This window comes from Phycodurus eques, chromosome 13 (assembly GCF_024500275.1).
Source record: "Phycodurus eques isolate BA_2022a chromosome 13, UOR_Pequ_1.1, whole genome shotgun sequence".
NCBI classification, from domain to species: Eukaryota; Metazoa; Chordata; class Actinopteri; order Syngnathiformes; family Syngnathidae; genus Phycodurus; species Phycodurus eques.
The window spans coordinates 23,254,771-23,270,458 of NC_084537.1; the positions used below are offsets into that span (position 1 = coordinate 23,254,771).

Consider the following 15,688-nt stretch of genomic DNA (forward strand, 5'->3'; position numbering starts at 1 on the left):
AGTAGCGTGACGAGGCCACTCCGTGACCTTAATATGTTCCCTCTTGAGCCACTCTTTCGTTGCCCTGGCAACATGCAAATATGCTTTGGGCCAATGTTATGCCGGAAGAACCATCCATGAGCTGTCATCAGTGTCCTTGCTGAGGAAAGATTTTACAGGACGTGGCTCTGTTCATTGCGGTGTGGTCTTTGACTCGCGGATTCACCTATCTGCTGATTTTATTTTTTTTTAAAGGTTTTTAAATTAGATTTTTTTTTTTTAATTTTTTTTTTCTTCTTCTTCTTTATTTCAAATTGGTTTGATTTTCATTCTTTTTTTGTGGGGGGTGGCCCCAACCCCAAAAGCGCTTCGTGTGGTGGCTTATCCAGCTTATTGAAGAATTTTTGAGGGGCTTAGAGAAACATTTTAATTTTGAAACATTTTTTAATTTTGAAAAATTATAGATTCTGTCAATTATCCGCAGTTTTCCAGAGTTGAGGGATCAAATACAGTTGGCGTCTTAACTTTTGATATCACCAACTATCACTTTTACAAGCTCTGTCACAGAATGGTAAAAATAAAGTAAATAAAAAAAAACAAAAAACAAATGACTGTAAATGTCCACGAAGACCATCAAAGAGAGAAAATGCTCTGTCATTGATGTCCATGTAGGGGCGGCGGTCTGGGCCTGGTCCTGGCGAGCGCCGGCTTCGGCATGCTGACGGCGCCCATCATGGAGCTGCACAACCAGAAGGGCTACTTCCTGCACCACATCATCTTCGCCTGCTGCACGCTCATCTGCATCATCTGCATCCTGCTGCTGCCCGAGACGCGCTACCACCCGCTGCCCGAGACGCTGGCCGACGGCGAGAGCTACACGCGCCAGCCGCTGCTTCCGCCGCGCAAGCCCGGCGAACAGCGCCTCCTGCTGACCGAGAGCGCCCGGGATTACACGCGCGTGCACGACACGCCGCTGCACGAGGCGGCGGCCGTCGCCGTCTCCAGCATGGACTCCGCCGCCGATTCGACCGCCCTCGCCGAGCGGCCGGCCGAAGACGAGGACGCGTGCGTGGGTCTGTCTAAAGATGACGTCATAGACGCCAGCAAAGAGCGCCTCCTGTCTTCCACGCCCACGCACCCCTTGCTGTCTGACGAAGAGAAGTCCTCAGAAGTGGTCCTCGCTTCTATCGAGCCCCTCGCTCACGCCGTCGTGCCGCAATTGGACGACACTCTGCATCCGTCCCCCGCGCGGGAAGCACTTCCGGACCCCTCTTGCGAGGGGCCCCCGCCCGAATCCCCAGACCATCTGGACGTGGAGCAAACGTCCAAGGAATCGGCTCCACCGTCGCCAGAGGACAACTTAGTCGACCCTCCGACATCGGCGGCCCCTCCCGCCGCACCCACGGTAGACGGCGATGCTTCCGCCAAGCCCCCGCCCTCCCTCTGCTCAGACGTCCGCCTAGAAATAGAAGACGAATCGACACCGCCGCACCCCCCCAGTGGCGACCATCTTCCCCTCCCTCCGGCCCCCGTTCCAGACTCATCTTTCCCCTCGTCGAGCCATATGGCACCACCCGAATCCCATTCCCCGCCTCCTCCACCCGTCACAGAACCAACCGCCACCGAGGCGACCGCTTTGACTGATCATCCTTTACGGGATTCCCTAGACTCGGACTCCGATTCCAGCGCGTCAGGAGCGTCGCCCACTTCTCTAATGGTCTGTACGGGTTCCTCCCCTATAGACTCTGGCGTGCTGTCAATCAGCGCCAGCACAGAGAGCAACGCCCTCAATGGCGTGGCGTCGTCATGATGATGATGATGATGGTGATGATGATGATGACGATGGCGATGGAGACTCTGCAGCAAATAAATCTCGCACTTCAAAAGAAAGCCGTCCCAGCCTGGAGTTGGGTGGTCTTGACACACGATCCTCTTCCTGCACAAGAGACTGCTTTGTGACAGTGTTGTTTTTGTTTCTTGAATGTCCGTTAACAGAGGGGGAAAAAAAAAAAAAATCACCAGCCTTTAAACTGCATCGATGGACAAAAAAATTTTAGTCAATCAGAAAAAAAGCACCAGAACGTGAAGGCAAATGATGCTGAAAAATCCAAATGAATAAATGTTTGCCAGACATGCAGTGCTTAACACATTTATTAGGCCAGTGTTGATCTGATCAATCTTTATTCAGACAGCGAAGCACCCAAAAAAGCTAAGAATATACAGTGATGCCCCTGCTATTTGCAGTCCCCCTCAGTGATGCCACAAAATGGCAGCAAAGCATTACTTGTCCAAATGAAACTCCTCAACTCACTTCAGCATACTACCTTGGCACCAAGATGCCACCAAACGGTGCCAAATCAACACTGTTATTGCTTTGGCATGAAGACAAAAACGGCAAGTAGGTGAGTTTTTTTTTTTTTTTTAGCAAATACGTCTCAGGTTTATAAAAAAAAAAAAAAAAAAAAAAAGCGAATAGACACATTTGCACCATATACTAAAATAAGGATGATGATGATGAGCATTTCATTGTATTGCCAGTTAAAGATATACATTTTTTGCAGTAAATAATTTTCAGACCAATGAAGTGAAATCAGATTGATAATTTTACTATTTTTCAATTTTACACTCCCACTCGCTTTTTCATCATATGACCAACTTGTCGATATGCTGCGCCCACATGAGAGGACATCTGCAACAACAAAAAAGCTTCACGCTTGAACGTCGTCAGTCTCTTCTGTCCCTGCTTTCGACTTGGCTTCATCTGGGCCAATTCCACGTTGGCGTTTTGGAAACAGTGGGCAGCACATCCGCCTCCCAATATTAAGGTTGGGGGTTTGAATCCAGGTTAGGTGAGTCCAGGTACTCCGGCTCCTTCCCACATTCTAAAAAGGAAGGAGGTTTATTGAAGACTCTAAATGGAAGGTGTGATTGGGAGCGTGAATGCTTGGCAGCCAGTTCAGGTTGTGGCCCACGACCTGACGAGGTTTAGCGCGATTGAAAATGGACGGCTGGGGTTTGTCAAAGTATGGAATTCACTCAAAATGGCCAATGAAAAAAAAAAATATTGAAAACTTCCTGTTCAATTTCGGGCATCGGTCCTTGAGGCGTTTTTATGTGTCCTGTTATGATAGCCCCGCCCACTCAATTTAGTGTCAAACTGGTGAAAGGGGATTTGGTCCTACTTGCCAGGGCCCTCAAACTGAGTGAGTTTTAGGGTGTTGAAGTAACAGCGTTCAGTGCTTGATTCCTTCTTATATTATCCATAAGGGAAAGATAAATGCTGATTTTTGGTAAATGCCATTTCTGATCATTTCAGGGATCATAAACTGGTCTGATACTTTTGTTATGCACTGTATGGAAGAACAAGAATTAGTTTTTGCGGCAATACCCAAGTAAACAATCACAAGAAGAAAAAAAAACCTACTCCCATGAAACCAAAATGAAAATGTTAAAATAGTGCCAAAAAATGAGTATTGCATGTTTTGGGGGCTTCTTTTGTGCAGCCCCCTGCCATAGACTGAATGTGGATGGAGGTGATTAAATGCAATTGGAATGTGTTTCAAAGGAAGGCGCCGCATACAAATGTGTATTTCTTTTCAAACACTGGGTAAGAATTGACTCATAATATTCTATTGATATTGTCAGCAAGTGCATAGTTGTGTGTGTGTGTGTGTGTGTGTGTGTAAATCAAATTGAAAACTGATTGACCCGATTAATGTACAAAGGTTCATTCTTGCAATATCGGTGGTGCCTCACACAGCACACAAAATAGTTGATAGAGACAAAAAGCGAGTTTGTTTATTTTTTTGAAATTAATGCATTGATGACTACAATTGTTTTTTTTTCCTTTTACATCAACGCACAACTAAACTGCTTTTTAAGACTTAACTCTTCCATCCATACTTGACACAGACAGTCTTGCAGAGATGTTTACAACAATGCTCATAAAGCAAATGAAGGGTCATTACTGTAAAACTCGAAAGTCAGACAAAGATTTAACTTTTTTTCTTTGTTTTGTTTGGGAAAAAAAACAAAATGTGACTCAACTCATTGTATTGCGTGGAATTTGCCGAGGGAGGAAGAGACGGTGGCGTTCTCGAAAGTAAGGCTCGTGTCGCAAGCTTGTAGTGCGTTCATGAAAACACACACACACAAACAAAAAGAAATCACAGGTACTTTCCAACAATGTTCTTTCTCCATGTGCACTGACGACAAGATTGTGCTTGTTTTTTTTTTTTCCCTACCTGTGAATGATTTAATGCAACTTGAATGAAAATATGAGTTTTTTTGTTTTGTTTTTTTAAGATGGCAATCCTTGACAAGATTCTGAAATATTCATGCCAGTGTCCGATGCTGCTACTCACCTTAAAGCACAAAGTCCCCGCACTCGTGTGACGTCGCATTGGCACCAGGTCACGTTGGGGCCACACTGAGAAGAAATCAGCAATACTCGGTGAATAAAGTTGGAGTTTTACCTGGTAAAAGGTCGCACAATCATCACAATAAGGGAGTAAGAAAAGAAAAAAATCGTTTATTATGAGAGAATCCTCATTTTACCAGGAAAAAGATGGGTCAAATTTTTGAGAAAAAAATGTAAGATTAGAGATTAACATTCTAAAATGAGAATTATGATTAAAAAAAAAAAATAAATCACTGCATTTGCGCTTGTGTGGCAATTCTGACATTCAATCAATTTTCGACTTTACTAAAAAAGTAATTTTGACGACTTGCACTTGTGTATTTTTTCGTTTTTGATGTTCATTTAAATTTATCTTTGTATTTAAGTTTCTTAAAACTCTTTAAAATGCTATTTTATCTTCTACTTCCACCAGTTCTTCTAACCTGACTTTTTCTAAAAAAAAATAAAAAGGACAACATTCATCTTGTAAAATTCCCTCTGAAAATCTTATTTTAATATAACGAGATTATTATATATATATATATTTTCCCCATTATCTATACTTCTGGTCACGTGAATTTTTCTCGTCGTCATAGAACATCTTCCTGAAGACAATACAACTTAAGACTACTATTGTAATGACTTTATTCTTGTAAAAATCCAAATATTTTCCCTGTGAAACTCTTCTTGTTTTTCCTCCCGTGGCATTAACACCTATTGTCACAACAGTATGACTTATTTTATCTTAATATATGACTAAATATGAGTCAAACAAATTTTCTTAACGTTACCAATTTATTTTGATTGTTCTTTTTTTCCCCTTTTCAGTGTGGCCCTAACACTTGCTACATTCAATGGAGCTTTTCACAAAGAGAGGGAAAACAAACAACAGAAACTGGAAGGAGCTTAATTATAACAATTTAGTATCCAGCCTTTGACAGTGGAAAGGTTGACATCTGTTGCAGAGATTTTGCTTTAATTTGGCTTCCTTCCGTTTGTTATGTGTCCACGTGCGTGTGCGTGTGCGTGCGTGTTTGTGTGGCCATCACAGCGGCCATATTAAAACAACGCACGACACACTTGTGTCAAATCTCATCAAGCTTTTGCATGGTGCCGACTGAAGCGTCCCCAATATAACAAGTACAATTACGCACCAGTGCAAGCATTGAGCGGACATCCAGTATACGAATATATTATATTCGTATTATATATTACGTGGAGTACTATTAGAACAGTGAATGTAAACACGAAGGATTAAGGATGCTCGTGTGAAAGGTGATCAAGTGTTAAGGTTCTGCTTCCTTCCTCTCTTGAAGGGAAATTTGAATGAATGTATCAAAAAAAACAACAACAAAAAAAAACATGGATTGTACCATTCATGATTTCTGAATGTTTGGTTTCACTTTGTTTTAACATTATTACATGCACTTGTATATAAGCCATACCTGTTGTTAAAATAAACCACTATTTATTGATCTGCTGTTCACATAGCTTTTCCAGTAAGAATAGCACGCGGTGAACCGTGTGACGGTCCGATAAAACCAAGGGTGAACTTTTTGGCACAAATGCAACACTGCTCAGCATCCAAAGAACGCCATACCGATAGTGAAACATCGTCAACTGGGGTCTTAGTCCAGGTGAAAGGAATTACGAATTGTTCCAAATAGCAGCCAGTGCTAGCAGAAAACTCTTAGATAGCAACAAATGTCAAGGAAAGCCTACTAGACCAGCTGACATGTATTTAGGGTTAATCAGAGGTGCTTCAAACGGTGACAGGTGTGTGCTGATTCCCATTTAGCACAAGTTTTAATGTGATTAATTCTTTACATGGTCACATCTGAATGATTAATAAGAGGGTGTGCACACTTGTGCAACTGTATTATCGCAGTTTATTTTTTTTACTTTGCCTTTTGAATATATTTTTTAAAAAATCAATTGAGTTGTGCAGGTCATAATGTGGACTAAAATAGGCAATTGTTTTTTTAATATTGCAGAAACCTGAAATTTGAACAGGGGTGTGTAGACTTTTTATGTCCACTGTAGCTAAGTAAGGTAATCGAAAATAGTAGTAACAGCCTTTTAGTTTTATGTATTCATTCATTTGTATTATTAAATATATATGTTTAAATATTTGTAACATATATTTATTTTAAATATTTAAAAAAAATACCAATTTATTTTGATTGTACTTTTTTTTCCCCTTTTCAGTGTGGCCCCAACACTTGCTACACATCCCAAAAACATGGATGTGACGTTGATTGAAGACTCTAAATTGCCCGTAGGTGTGAACGTGATTGCGAATGGTTGTTTGTTTCTATGGCGACCGGTTCAGGGTGTACCCCGCCTCCCGCCCGAAGATAGCTGGCATCGGCCCCAGCAAGCCCCGCGACCCTCGTGAGGAGAAGAGGTAAAGAAAATGGATGGATGGATATTTTTTTAGATGGATAACATTAGATTTTGTAATATGCCACGTGACAAAAATGAACAAATATGTTCAATTAATAATTCTCATAATTAAGCATCATTTCTCCAAATGAATACTGGAATTTGTATTGTATTAATTTATTGAAGATTGAATAATTTGCCCCTCACGTAATTAAACAGGGCAAAAAAATATTCTGGAAAAAAAAACGTTTGCATTTGTTTCTGTTTATTTTATTGGATTTTTTACTTTAACTCAATATATTAGCAATGATCAAAACACTATTCCCACCTATCAGAAGTGAGCCTTCCTATTTTTTCTTCCCGCTGCTGTGCAGGCGTTCCGACTATTGGGCTCAAAGCCGATGGCGACGATGCGCGCTGCCTTGCTGCGGCAGCGTGGCGCCGTAAGAATGACTTGGCCTGCGACTGTGTGACTCCGTGTCGCAAAATCCTGCTAGAAACTCTAAATCCCGTCGGGAACAATTTCCTTGCGGGCGACACAATGAAGTTGCCTGGCAACCGACGGCTGTGCAGGAAGAATGCCCCCCGCTGTTAACATGTCTTTTCTTTATGCTTTCCACTATAGCCGCCTCCTGGCTGCAGCTTTATGTACATCTCAACAGCGCCATCAATCGTCTCAAGGTTACACACACACACACACACACACACACACAGGCGATTAAGACTTCCACCGAAATGCAGCAACAGGATTTCAATCCTCGCCAAAGACAACCTCTGTTTGGCTCGAGAGGACAAAGGGCAGCTTAATGAATAGCAAGCTTGGACAGTAAAAAGGTAACACAGCAGTGTGTGTGTGTGTGTGTTTGTGTGTGTGAGAAGAAAGAGCATATTGTGTGAACGTGCTTTGAAGGCCGCCATTTAATCCCCAGCCAAACAGGATGTGAGACAAAAGGAGAACTTTTGTCCTGAACCTCCTTCAGAAGCACGACACAGACACACCACTTTTTTATATCACTCACTTTTTATTATGAATGTTGTCGTAAGGGCAGCACGGCGGCGTAGTGGTTAGCACGAGCTTTGGGTTGCGGATCTCGGCTGCGGCCTTCCTTTGTGGCGTTTGCGCGCTCTCGGGCGTCCAGCATGAGTCACCTTTGCCCTCTCCTATCTGAGAGCCTAAATCGGAGCAACGGCGGTTAGTTGTTAACAATTTGACCCATCTGTACCACTAAGCGGGCAGTTAGCTAGCTAGCTAGCTAGCTATGCTTACACCCTGAAAACGGCATCTTCCCCGAATGGTACGATTTACAGAACAGCTCAGTGTCATTCATTAAGTTCCTATTTATTATGGACTTTGTGTTATTCAGGCTACGAATACGTTGGAACGCAAAGCATTATGGGAATATAACTAGCAGGAAGTGTTTGCTGAAATGTCCGTCACGTAACCGTAGCGCGTTCCGCCGATTTTAATCAACGGCTAACTTTCCCTCAAGTATTTCTGTTTTGTGGAACTACACTCCCACACAACAGCGGGCGAGGCGCTGACTCATTGGGCGAGCCAACTGCCCGTCCTTGGCGACCCGAAGCCTGTTAGCATGCGAGCTAGCCGGTGGCTAGCGCCTCTTGTCGCGCCGTGCAGAAGTCCCGCCACGGCTTTAAGCGCATATATTTCCGGGGCTGAAACCTGACGGGATTTGTAGCCCTCAGAAAGATGTTAGACGCGCGTAGTTGATCGACAGTTGAGCGGGGCGCGGTTTAAGTGCATTGGCGCACAGGCCCCGCAGAGTCTCAGAGCTGAGAGAACTCATTTTATATGCTGGGCCATTTTTCTAATCATTCCAATTTGGCAGCATTGTCAGCAACACTCAACACTGGGGTGTGTCAAATTGACGTATTTCAGAAAAAAAAATTTGCGGGGGAATGTGAGGTGACCTCAGCAAAGAGGAGACAAACGTGGTGAGCGTTTGTTATGTACTGGTTGCGTACTGATGTTATTGACACAAACAGTGAAATTGATATAGATCTCTCTTTTTCCACCTGCCTGACAGACTAGCGGCATTCTGCTGGTGAGGCAGGCTGATGATGATGACGATGATGCTGATGCTGACGATGATGCAGCACAATTGATGCTGCAGTCGGCCGCACCGCAGCCGAGCTCTGCGATTGGCCGGCAGGGACGCTGAGGATGCCGCGACGTCATCCTCCATAAGGTGCCGGAGGGAAGCCGACGCACGCATCCGCCAGACGAGCCGCCCAGTCAGCCATCGTCAGCGCATCGCAGCGCACTGCACCATGAGGGAGATCGTGCACATCCAGGCCGGGCAATGCGGCAATCAGATCGGGGCCAAGGTACTCAAGCTCATTAAATGCTGTTCATGACTCTAAATCAGAACGTTGACGTATTAGTCAGAGAGCAAAATTTGCATGCTTAAATGTATCCGGATGTACAGTACTAGATGGCTCCTTCATTTATAACTGAGTTAAAATGTTGTATAAAATGCATGAATAGACTCAAGTTTCATGTCATTTGGGCTGCGAGCAGATGCGCACTTGCTGAATGAAGGCCTCACAAAGGGCGTGGCTTTTGTCATCGGTTCAGGCTTAGGATAATGGATTTGTGTGCGCGTGCGCCGCTTGTCCAAAAGCATGTACAGTATGTTAGTTGACGTAAATACAGAAAAACACGTAGGTTGCTGGGTTGTGCGATTAGCACATCTGCCTCGAGGTTTTGAAGTTCGGGGTTCGAATCGGGGCTCTGTCCTTCTTGCGTGCGTGTTCTTTGGGTGGATTTTGTCTCGATGCGTTCCGAAAACGTGCGTGTTAGGTTCACGATTGGAAAAAAAAAGGGGGGAGCAAGTCAAGTGAATGGAAAACAAAGGAATGAATAGGAGATGAACTAAAACAAATGCACGTGATAGGTGAATAAAAGCCAAAGAAACCTAGGTTAGGTTCTTAGCCTAGACTCATTGAAAACAAAAACGTGTATGTTAGGTTATAAAACGTACCTTTACGTTAGACTAACTGAACACAAAAATGCGTATGTAAGGCGAAGTAAAAACTAAAACGTATGTTTGCACAAAAACATGTACGATACATGAATTGAAGACAAAAAACATGTATTAGGTTATAAAAACATACGCGAGACGAGTTAAGGACAAAATGTGTACATTAGGCGAAATAAAAACTAAAATGTATGTTCACACAAAAACCTGTAAGTGCCAGGAATTAAAGACAAAATCGTATATGTTCGGTTATAAAAAAAAAATGTATGTTAGACTGGTCAAAGAAAAAACATGAATGTTAGGTTATAAAAACATTGAATTGAAGAAAACAAGGTGAGATTAGAAAACCATATGATAAACTAATTAAAGACAAAAACATGTATGCTCAAATAATTAACAACAAAAACACGTTATGTTATAAAAACATGTATTTTAGACTCACCAAAGAAAAAGCGCGTATGTTAACTTACGAAAGCATGTATGTTAGACTAATAGAATTTAACAACATGTATGTAAGGTTATAACAACGTATGATAAAGTAATTAAAACCAAAAACATGTATGTTACAATAATTAAGGACCAAACCATGAGGTGACAAAAGATGTTGGTGAGGTTAATCGAAGACATAAAAATGTGCATGGTATGTTATTAAAAACCTGTAAGTGAAAACAAAAGCATGCAAGTTGACACAAACGTGGAGACTAATTGAATTCCAAAACGGAAAAATGCAAAGTGTAAGTGTGTTTGTAAGTCGACACACGATTATGTGTCGACTCTGTGATCGACGGGCGCACAGGATGCCCGGGACGCAAAAACGAATGAATGAAGCGTCTGTTCCTTCCAGTTCTGGGAGGTGATAAGCGACGAACACGGCATCGACCCGTCGGGCAGTTACCAAGGCGACAGCGATCTGCAACTGGAGAGGGTCAATGTGTACTACAGCGAGGCGTCAGGTAAACATATGTATAAATGTATGATCTTCATCTTCCACGGCAGAAAGTAGGTCGTGACATGAACAAAATCCAGGACTGTGAACTTGCAGCTAAAATAGTTTTTTTTTTTTTTTTTTCTTTTTTTTTTTTTTTGTCTCCATCTCCATGTCCACCTCCACCCGTGTGTCCGTAGGGAGCACAGGTATCCACGCTCACGCACACTCATCTCATCTCATCTCGCCTCCTCGGGCATTTGCTGCAGTGAGGTTACTTCAGGTCATAACGCACTGAGCCTCCTGCGTCTGTCACATTCATTCGCAACGCCGCCTTAAGACGTTGACATACACACGACATTTTACAACAGAAAAAGCCTAAATCCTTGTCATCCTATCTTATCTATCTATCTATCTATCTATCTATCTATCTATCTATCTATCTATCTATCTATCTATCTATCTATCTATCTATCTATCTATCTATCTAAAAAAGTTGACATCTGAACTTGATATTCATTGTAATTTGTATTTTTGTATTTTTTGTATTTTTTTTTTGGATAGTGTTTCGACAATAAAAAGCGCAGATGTTACGAGAATAGTCCTTTTTCTGAAAAGAAAAAGAAAATGTGGTTACTGCAGTTCGCTTCACTGTCGCAGTCAAAGGGAAGTATTGGAAAGAGAGTCACGGGAGCACAGGGCTCCATTGTTGGAGCAAAGACGAGGCTTCAAAGCAAGACACATTTTTGGGAAGCTCCTTGCTTGAACGGACTGTGCCGACCTCGGCACTTCAAGAGGCCCGCTGCTCTGGAAGAAGCCATGCAGTATGTTGCAGCGCTCGACTAAAAGGGCGTATCAGAAAACAAAATAATAAATTTTTAAAAAATGTCAGACACAGATGGGGAGACATTCAGTCGCAACGTGTGGAATGACATCATCCAGTTCTTCTCTCCTTCTTTGTTTTCCCCAAAGGCAGCAAATTTGTGCCCCGGGCCATTCTGGTGGACCTGGAGCCCGGGACCATGGATTCGGTTCGCTCCGGCCCATTTGGGCAGCTGTTCAGGCCTGACAACTTTGTCTTTGGTAAGTGGAATTAGGATGTCCCCAACACACACACACACACACGCACACGCACGGTGCACTGGGTGAGTGTCCCCAGAACACCCGACGCATTCCACAGCGCACAACCCTTCACGGCATTGTGCGAGTGGAGTGATGCGTTGCTAGCATGGCGCTACGTGACACGCTGTCAGCAACCCCGGTGGTCCGAAGGGAGGGGCTGCCGGTCAAGCCGTCGGCGAGCGGGTCGCTCAAAGCCGTTGACACGTCTTATTTATCCACGACCGGGCCGAGACAAACAGTTGGAAAAGGTAGTTCTACCGTCGCTGGTGTAGTGGTTCACACAGCTGCCTTTTGTGGCGACCAAGATGACACTTACTGTGTGGCAAACCCTTCTGACATTTAACAGCTTGATGAGATTTTTTTTTTTTCTTTTTTTTTTTTTTTTTTTTTAATAAATCTCCATTTAAATTGCAGATACCCGCCACATAAATTACGAATATCTGCCACCGAATTGTAGATCTTCAACCCCAGTTTAAAAGATCTACAACGTCATTTTGACGAGTCATTGAATGGAGGTGAATTCAAGATATTTTGGATTGGAATTATGGCTGCTGTCTCGCCAAATCGCCAAATTAGAATTCTTTAAGGACACACAAACTCCTCATGTAGCGTTTTTTTTTTTTTTTTTTTTTTTTGCGACGCAGGTCAAAGCGGCGCGGGAAACAACTGGGCCAAAGGTCACTACACGGAGGGAGCGGAGCTAGTGGACTCGGTTCTGGACGTTGTGAGGAAGGAGTCGGAGAACTGCGACTGCCTGCAGGGCTTCCAGATGACCCACTCGCTGGGCGGCGGCACCGGTTCCGGGATGGGCACCCTGCTCATCAGCAAGATCCGCGAGGAGTACCCCGACCGCATCATGAACACCTTCAGCGTCATGCCGTCGCCCAAAGTGTCCGACACGGTGGTGGAGCCGTACAACGCCACGCTGTCCGTGCACCAGCTGGTGGAGAACACGGACGAAACCTTCAGCATCGACAACGAGGCGCTCTACGACATCTGCTTCCGTACCCTGAAGCTGACCACGCCCACCTACGGGGACCTCAACCACCTGGTGTCGGCTACCATGAGCGGGGTCACCACGTGCCTGCGCTTCCCCGGCCAGCTCAACGCCGACCTCCGCAAACTGGCCGTCAACATGGTGCCCTTCCCCCGCCTGCACTTCTTCATGCCGGGTTTCGCCCCCCTCACCAGCAGGGGGAGCCAGCAGTACCGCGCCCTCTCCGTCCCCGAGCTCACGCAGCAGATGTTCGACGCCAAGAACATGATGGCGGCGTGCGACCCGCGCCACGGCCGCTATTTGACCGTGGCGGCCATCTTCCGCGGCCGCATGTCCATGAAGGAGGTGGACGAGCAGATGCTGAGCGTGCAGAACAAGAACAGCAGCTACTTCGTGGAGTGGATCCCCAACAACGTGAAGACGGCCGTGTGCGACATCCCGCCGCGCGGGCTCAAGATGTCGGCCACCTTCATCGGCAACAGCACGGCCATCCAGGAGCTCTTCAGGAGGATCTCGGAGCAGTTCACCGCCATGTTCCGCAGGAAGGCCTTTCTGCACTGGTACACGGGCGAGGGCATGGACGAGATGGAGTTCACCGAGGCGGAGAGCAACATGAACGACCTGGTGTCCGAGTACCAGCAGTACCAGGACGCCACCGCCGACGAGATGGGCGAGTACGAGGAAGACGAAATGGACGACGACCGGGACGGCCGCCGTTGAGGAGGCGCCGCCTCGGGAACGAGAAATCCACCTCTGGGGTATAGACGCGTGAGAACAACAAGAGATGTCGACGTAGATCCGCCCGCAAGCACGTGTGACTCGTTATCCACGCCGGTACAAGAAAAAAATACAATAAAAGCCAAACAATAACGTTTCGCCTCAATAAATCCCAAATAAAGCTTACACGTGCAAGTCAGCAGCTGTCTGTTTTCTTTTTATTTAATTTAATTGTTTATTTTTTAATGCCCCCAAAAAATTAGGTTTATTTCTAGAAAATAGCAGCTAAATACACTCCTTGCGTACACTTTCACAATCCAAAAGAAGAACAGGTCAAATCTAGTAGGCGGTTAAGGTTTCAAAACAGGTTTAGGTTTTCAAAGTAGGGTTTCAAAAAACAGGGTTAGGGTTACAAAGTAGGGTTTCAAAACGGGGTTAGGCCTTCAAATTAGGGTTACAAAATAGGCTAAGGGTTTCAAAGTATTGTTTAAGAACAGGGTTAGCATTTCAAAATAGGCTTTCAAAACAGGGTTAGGGTTTCAAATAGAGTTAGGGTTTCAAAATACAGTTAGGGTTTCAAAGTAGGTTTTCAATACGGTTAGGGTTTCAAATTAGGCTTTAAAAACAGGGTTAGGGTTTCAAAGTAGGGTTTCACAACAGGCTTAGGGTTAAAAAGGAGGGTTTAAAACCAGGGTTTGGGTTGTTCAAGTAGGGTTTCCAAAACAGGTTTCGGGTTTCAAAGTAGGGTTTAAAAACAGGGCTAGGGTTTAAAAACATGGTTAGGGTTTCAAAGTATGGTTTTAAAACAGGGTTACGGTTTCAAAATAGGGTTTTAAAATGCGGTTTGGGTTTTAAAAATAGGGTTTCAAAATTGGGAATAGGGTTGCTGAGTAGGGTTCAAAAGAGGGTTGGGATTTCAAAGTAGCGTTTTAAAACAGGGTTACGGTTTCAAAATAAGGTTTCAAAGCAGGTTTTAAAAACAGGGCTAGGCTTTCAAAGTAGGGTTTTAAAACAGGGTTAGAGCTTCAAAGTAGGGTTTCAAATTGGGTTAGGGTTTCAAAAAAGGGTTTGGTTTTCAAAGTAGGGTTCCAAAGTAGGGTTTCAAAACGGGGATAGGGTTAGAAAGTAGGGTTTCAAAACACGGTTAGGGTTTCAAAGTACTGTTTCAAATTGGGTTAGGGTTTCAAATTAGGGTTTCAAAATAGGCTTCATAAACAGGGTTAGGGTTTCAAAATACGGTATCAAAATAAGGTTAGGGATTCAAATAGGGTTTCAAGAAGCCCTTCGAGGTGTCGTGCAAAAGTCGTAAAAATCGTACACCTCGTCGTCGGGCATTTACGCGTCATTAACCTAACTCATAATGGGTAACATATTTTTTTTTTTACAAAGACTGGTTGGCGAAGAATCCCAACTGGATAAAGAAAGCTCAATACAGACTTTGAACTGGTTTGACATGTCCAACATGGGGGAGGCGGCACTTGCGAGTCATCGGCAGCAAAAAGCACCAACGTCATCTTGTCATCTGGGTTGGTTCTTTATTTGCATGAGCGGCATTACTTCGCCAGAATCCTCTGGAAATTATTTGGCCACATGATGGCATCTAAAGAATAAGAATGCTACACTTCTACCCACTCAAATGTCACAAATTATTGGATTTTTGGGAAATCTCAAAAACGGTTACGTATGTGTACGTGTGCATGTTGGTGTCTATTTATAATGAATAAACAAAACGTCCAGCAAATAAAATTAAACAGAAGATATTGACACTGCAAGACCGTATTAAATGTGCAACGTATCGTATTACATAAAAAGAAAATAAAATAAGGAGACTGACACTGTCGAGACGGGTTTTAAATCCAAAAAAAGCAGAATATAACGTAAATTAAATCCACTTCAATTTATATCAATTAAGACGGCACCGTCAGAGGGGTTAGAAGCCAAAGTATATTAGTTTTTAAAAAAAAACACACAAAATTCAAATAAAACGTAAGAAAACTGAACGCTGTCAGACACGGGTTAAAGCCAAAGTGTAGTGTATCAAATATTTTTGAAGTGCAATAATTTATTCTAATGCTAGAAAACAAAATAAGGCAGGTGTATCTAATGTGGTGTGTATAAATGTACTTCTACTTTATTCTTGGTTGTGGGTGACAGCCACACACACA

At 43.7% G+C, this 15,688-nt stretch overlaps 2 protein-coding genes and 1 long non-coding RNA gene across 6 annotated transcripts in view; 2 read left to right on the forward strand and 1 right to left on the reverse strand.

Annotated features, from left to right (window-relative positions):
- The window catches only part of slc22a23 (solute carrier family 22 member 23), a 32,996-nt gene extending 28,971 nt beyond the window's left edge, over positions 1 to 4,025 (forward strand). For both annotated transcript variants that reach the window (XM_061694948.1, XM_061694949.1), the window contains exon 10: positions 652 to 4,025. In XM_061694948.1, coding sequence (XP_061550932.1) covers positions 652 to 1,789 — 1,138 coding nt within the window. In that variant the 3' untranslated portion in view covers positions 1,790 to 4,025. The remainder of the gene's footprint in view (positions 1 to 651) is intronic.
- LOC133412003 (uncharacterized) lies at positions 2,131 to 8,317 on the reverse strand. The gene is made up of 3 exons (XR_009769714.1): positions 7,783 to 8,317; positions 4,344 to 4,408; positions 2,131 to 2,861 (listed from the first exon to the last, which is right to left on the reverse strand). It is a non-coding gene; the product is annotated as an uncharacterized LOC133412003 (long non-coding RNA).
- On the forward strand, positions 7,293 to 13,722 carry LOC133412002 (tubulin beta chain-like). 3 transcript variants are annotated; one of them, XM_061694950.1, is made up of 5 exons: positions 7,293 to 7,597; positions 8,809 to 9,109; positions 10,607 to 10,715; positions 11,660 to 11,770; positions 12,454 to 13,722. In XM_061694950.1, exons 2-5 carry the CDS (start codon positions 9,053 to 9,055, stop codon positions 13,524 to 13,526), a joined length of 1,350 nt encoding a protein of 449 aa, XP_061550934.1. In that variant the 5' UTR covers positions 7,293 to 7,597; positions 8,809 to 9,052; the 3' UTR covers positions 13,527 to 13,722. The 3 variants fall into 3 exon arrangements, with proteins under 3 accessions (XP_061550934.1, XP_061550936.1, XP_061550935.1); XM_061694952.1 differs by lacking the exon at positions 7,293 to 7,597 and adding an exon at positions 7,797 to 8,058; XM_061694951.1 differs by lacking the exon at positions 7,293 to 7,597 and adding an exon at positions 8,136 to 8,716.
- Positions 13,723 to 15,688: the final 1,966 nt, after the last annotated feature.

What these genes read in the sequence shown, in the direction of transcription:
- LOC133412002 (XM_061694950.1), top strand. Translation starts at nt 9,053, where the DNA reads ATGAGGGAGATCGTGCACATCCAGGCCGGGCAATGCGGCAATCAGATC. An exon ending in GCAATCAGATCGGGGCCAAG is followed by an intron (nt 9,110 to 10,606) that starts GTACTCAAGCTC and finishes TGTTCCTTCCAG; the next exon opens with TTCTGGGAGGTGATAAGCGA. An exon ending in GCCTGACAACTTTGTCTTTG is followed by an intron (nt 11,771 to 12,453) that starts GTAAGTGGAATT and finishes TTTGCGACGCAG; the next exon opens with GTCAAAGCGGCGCGGGAAAC.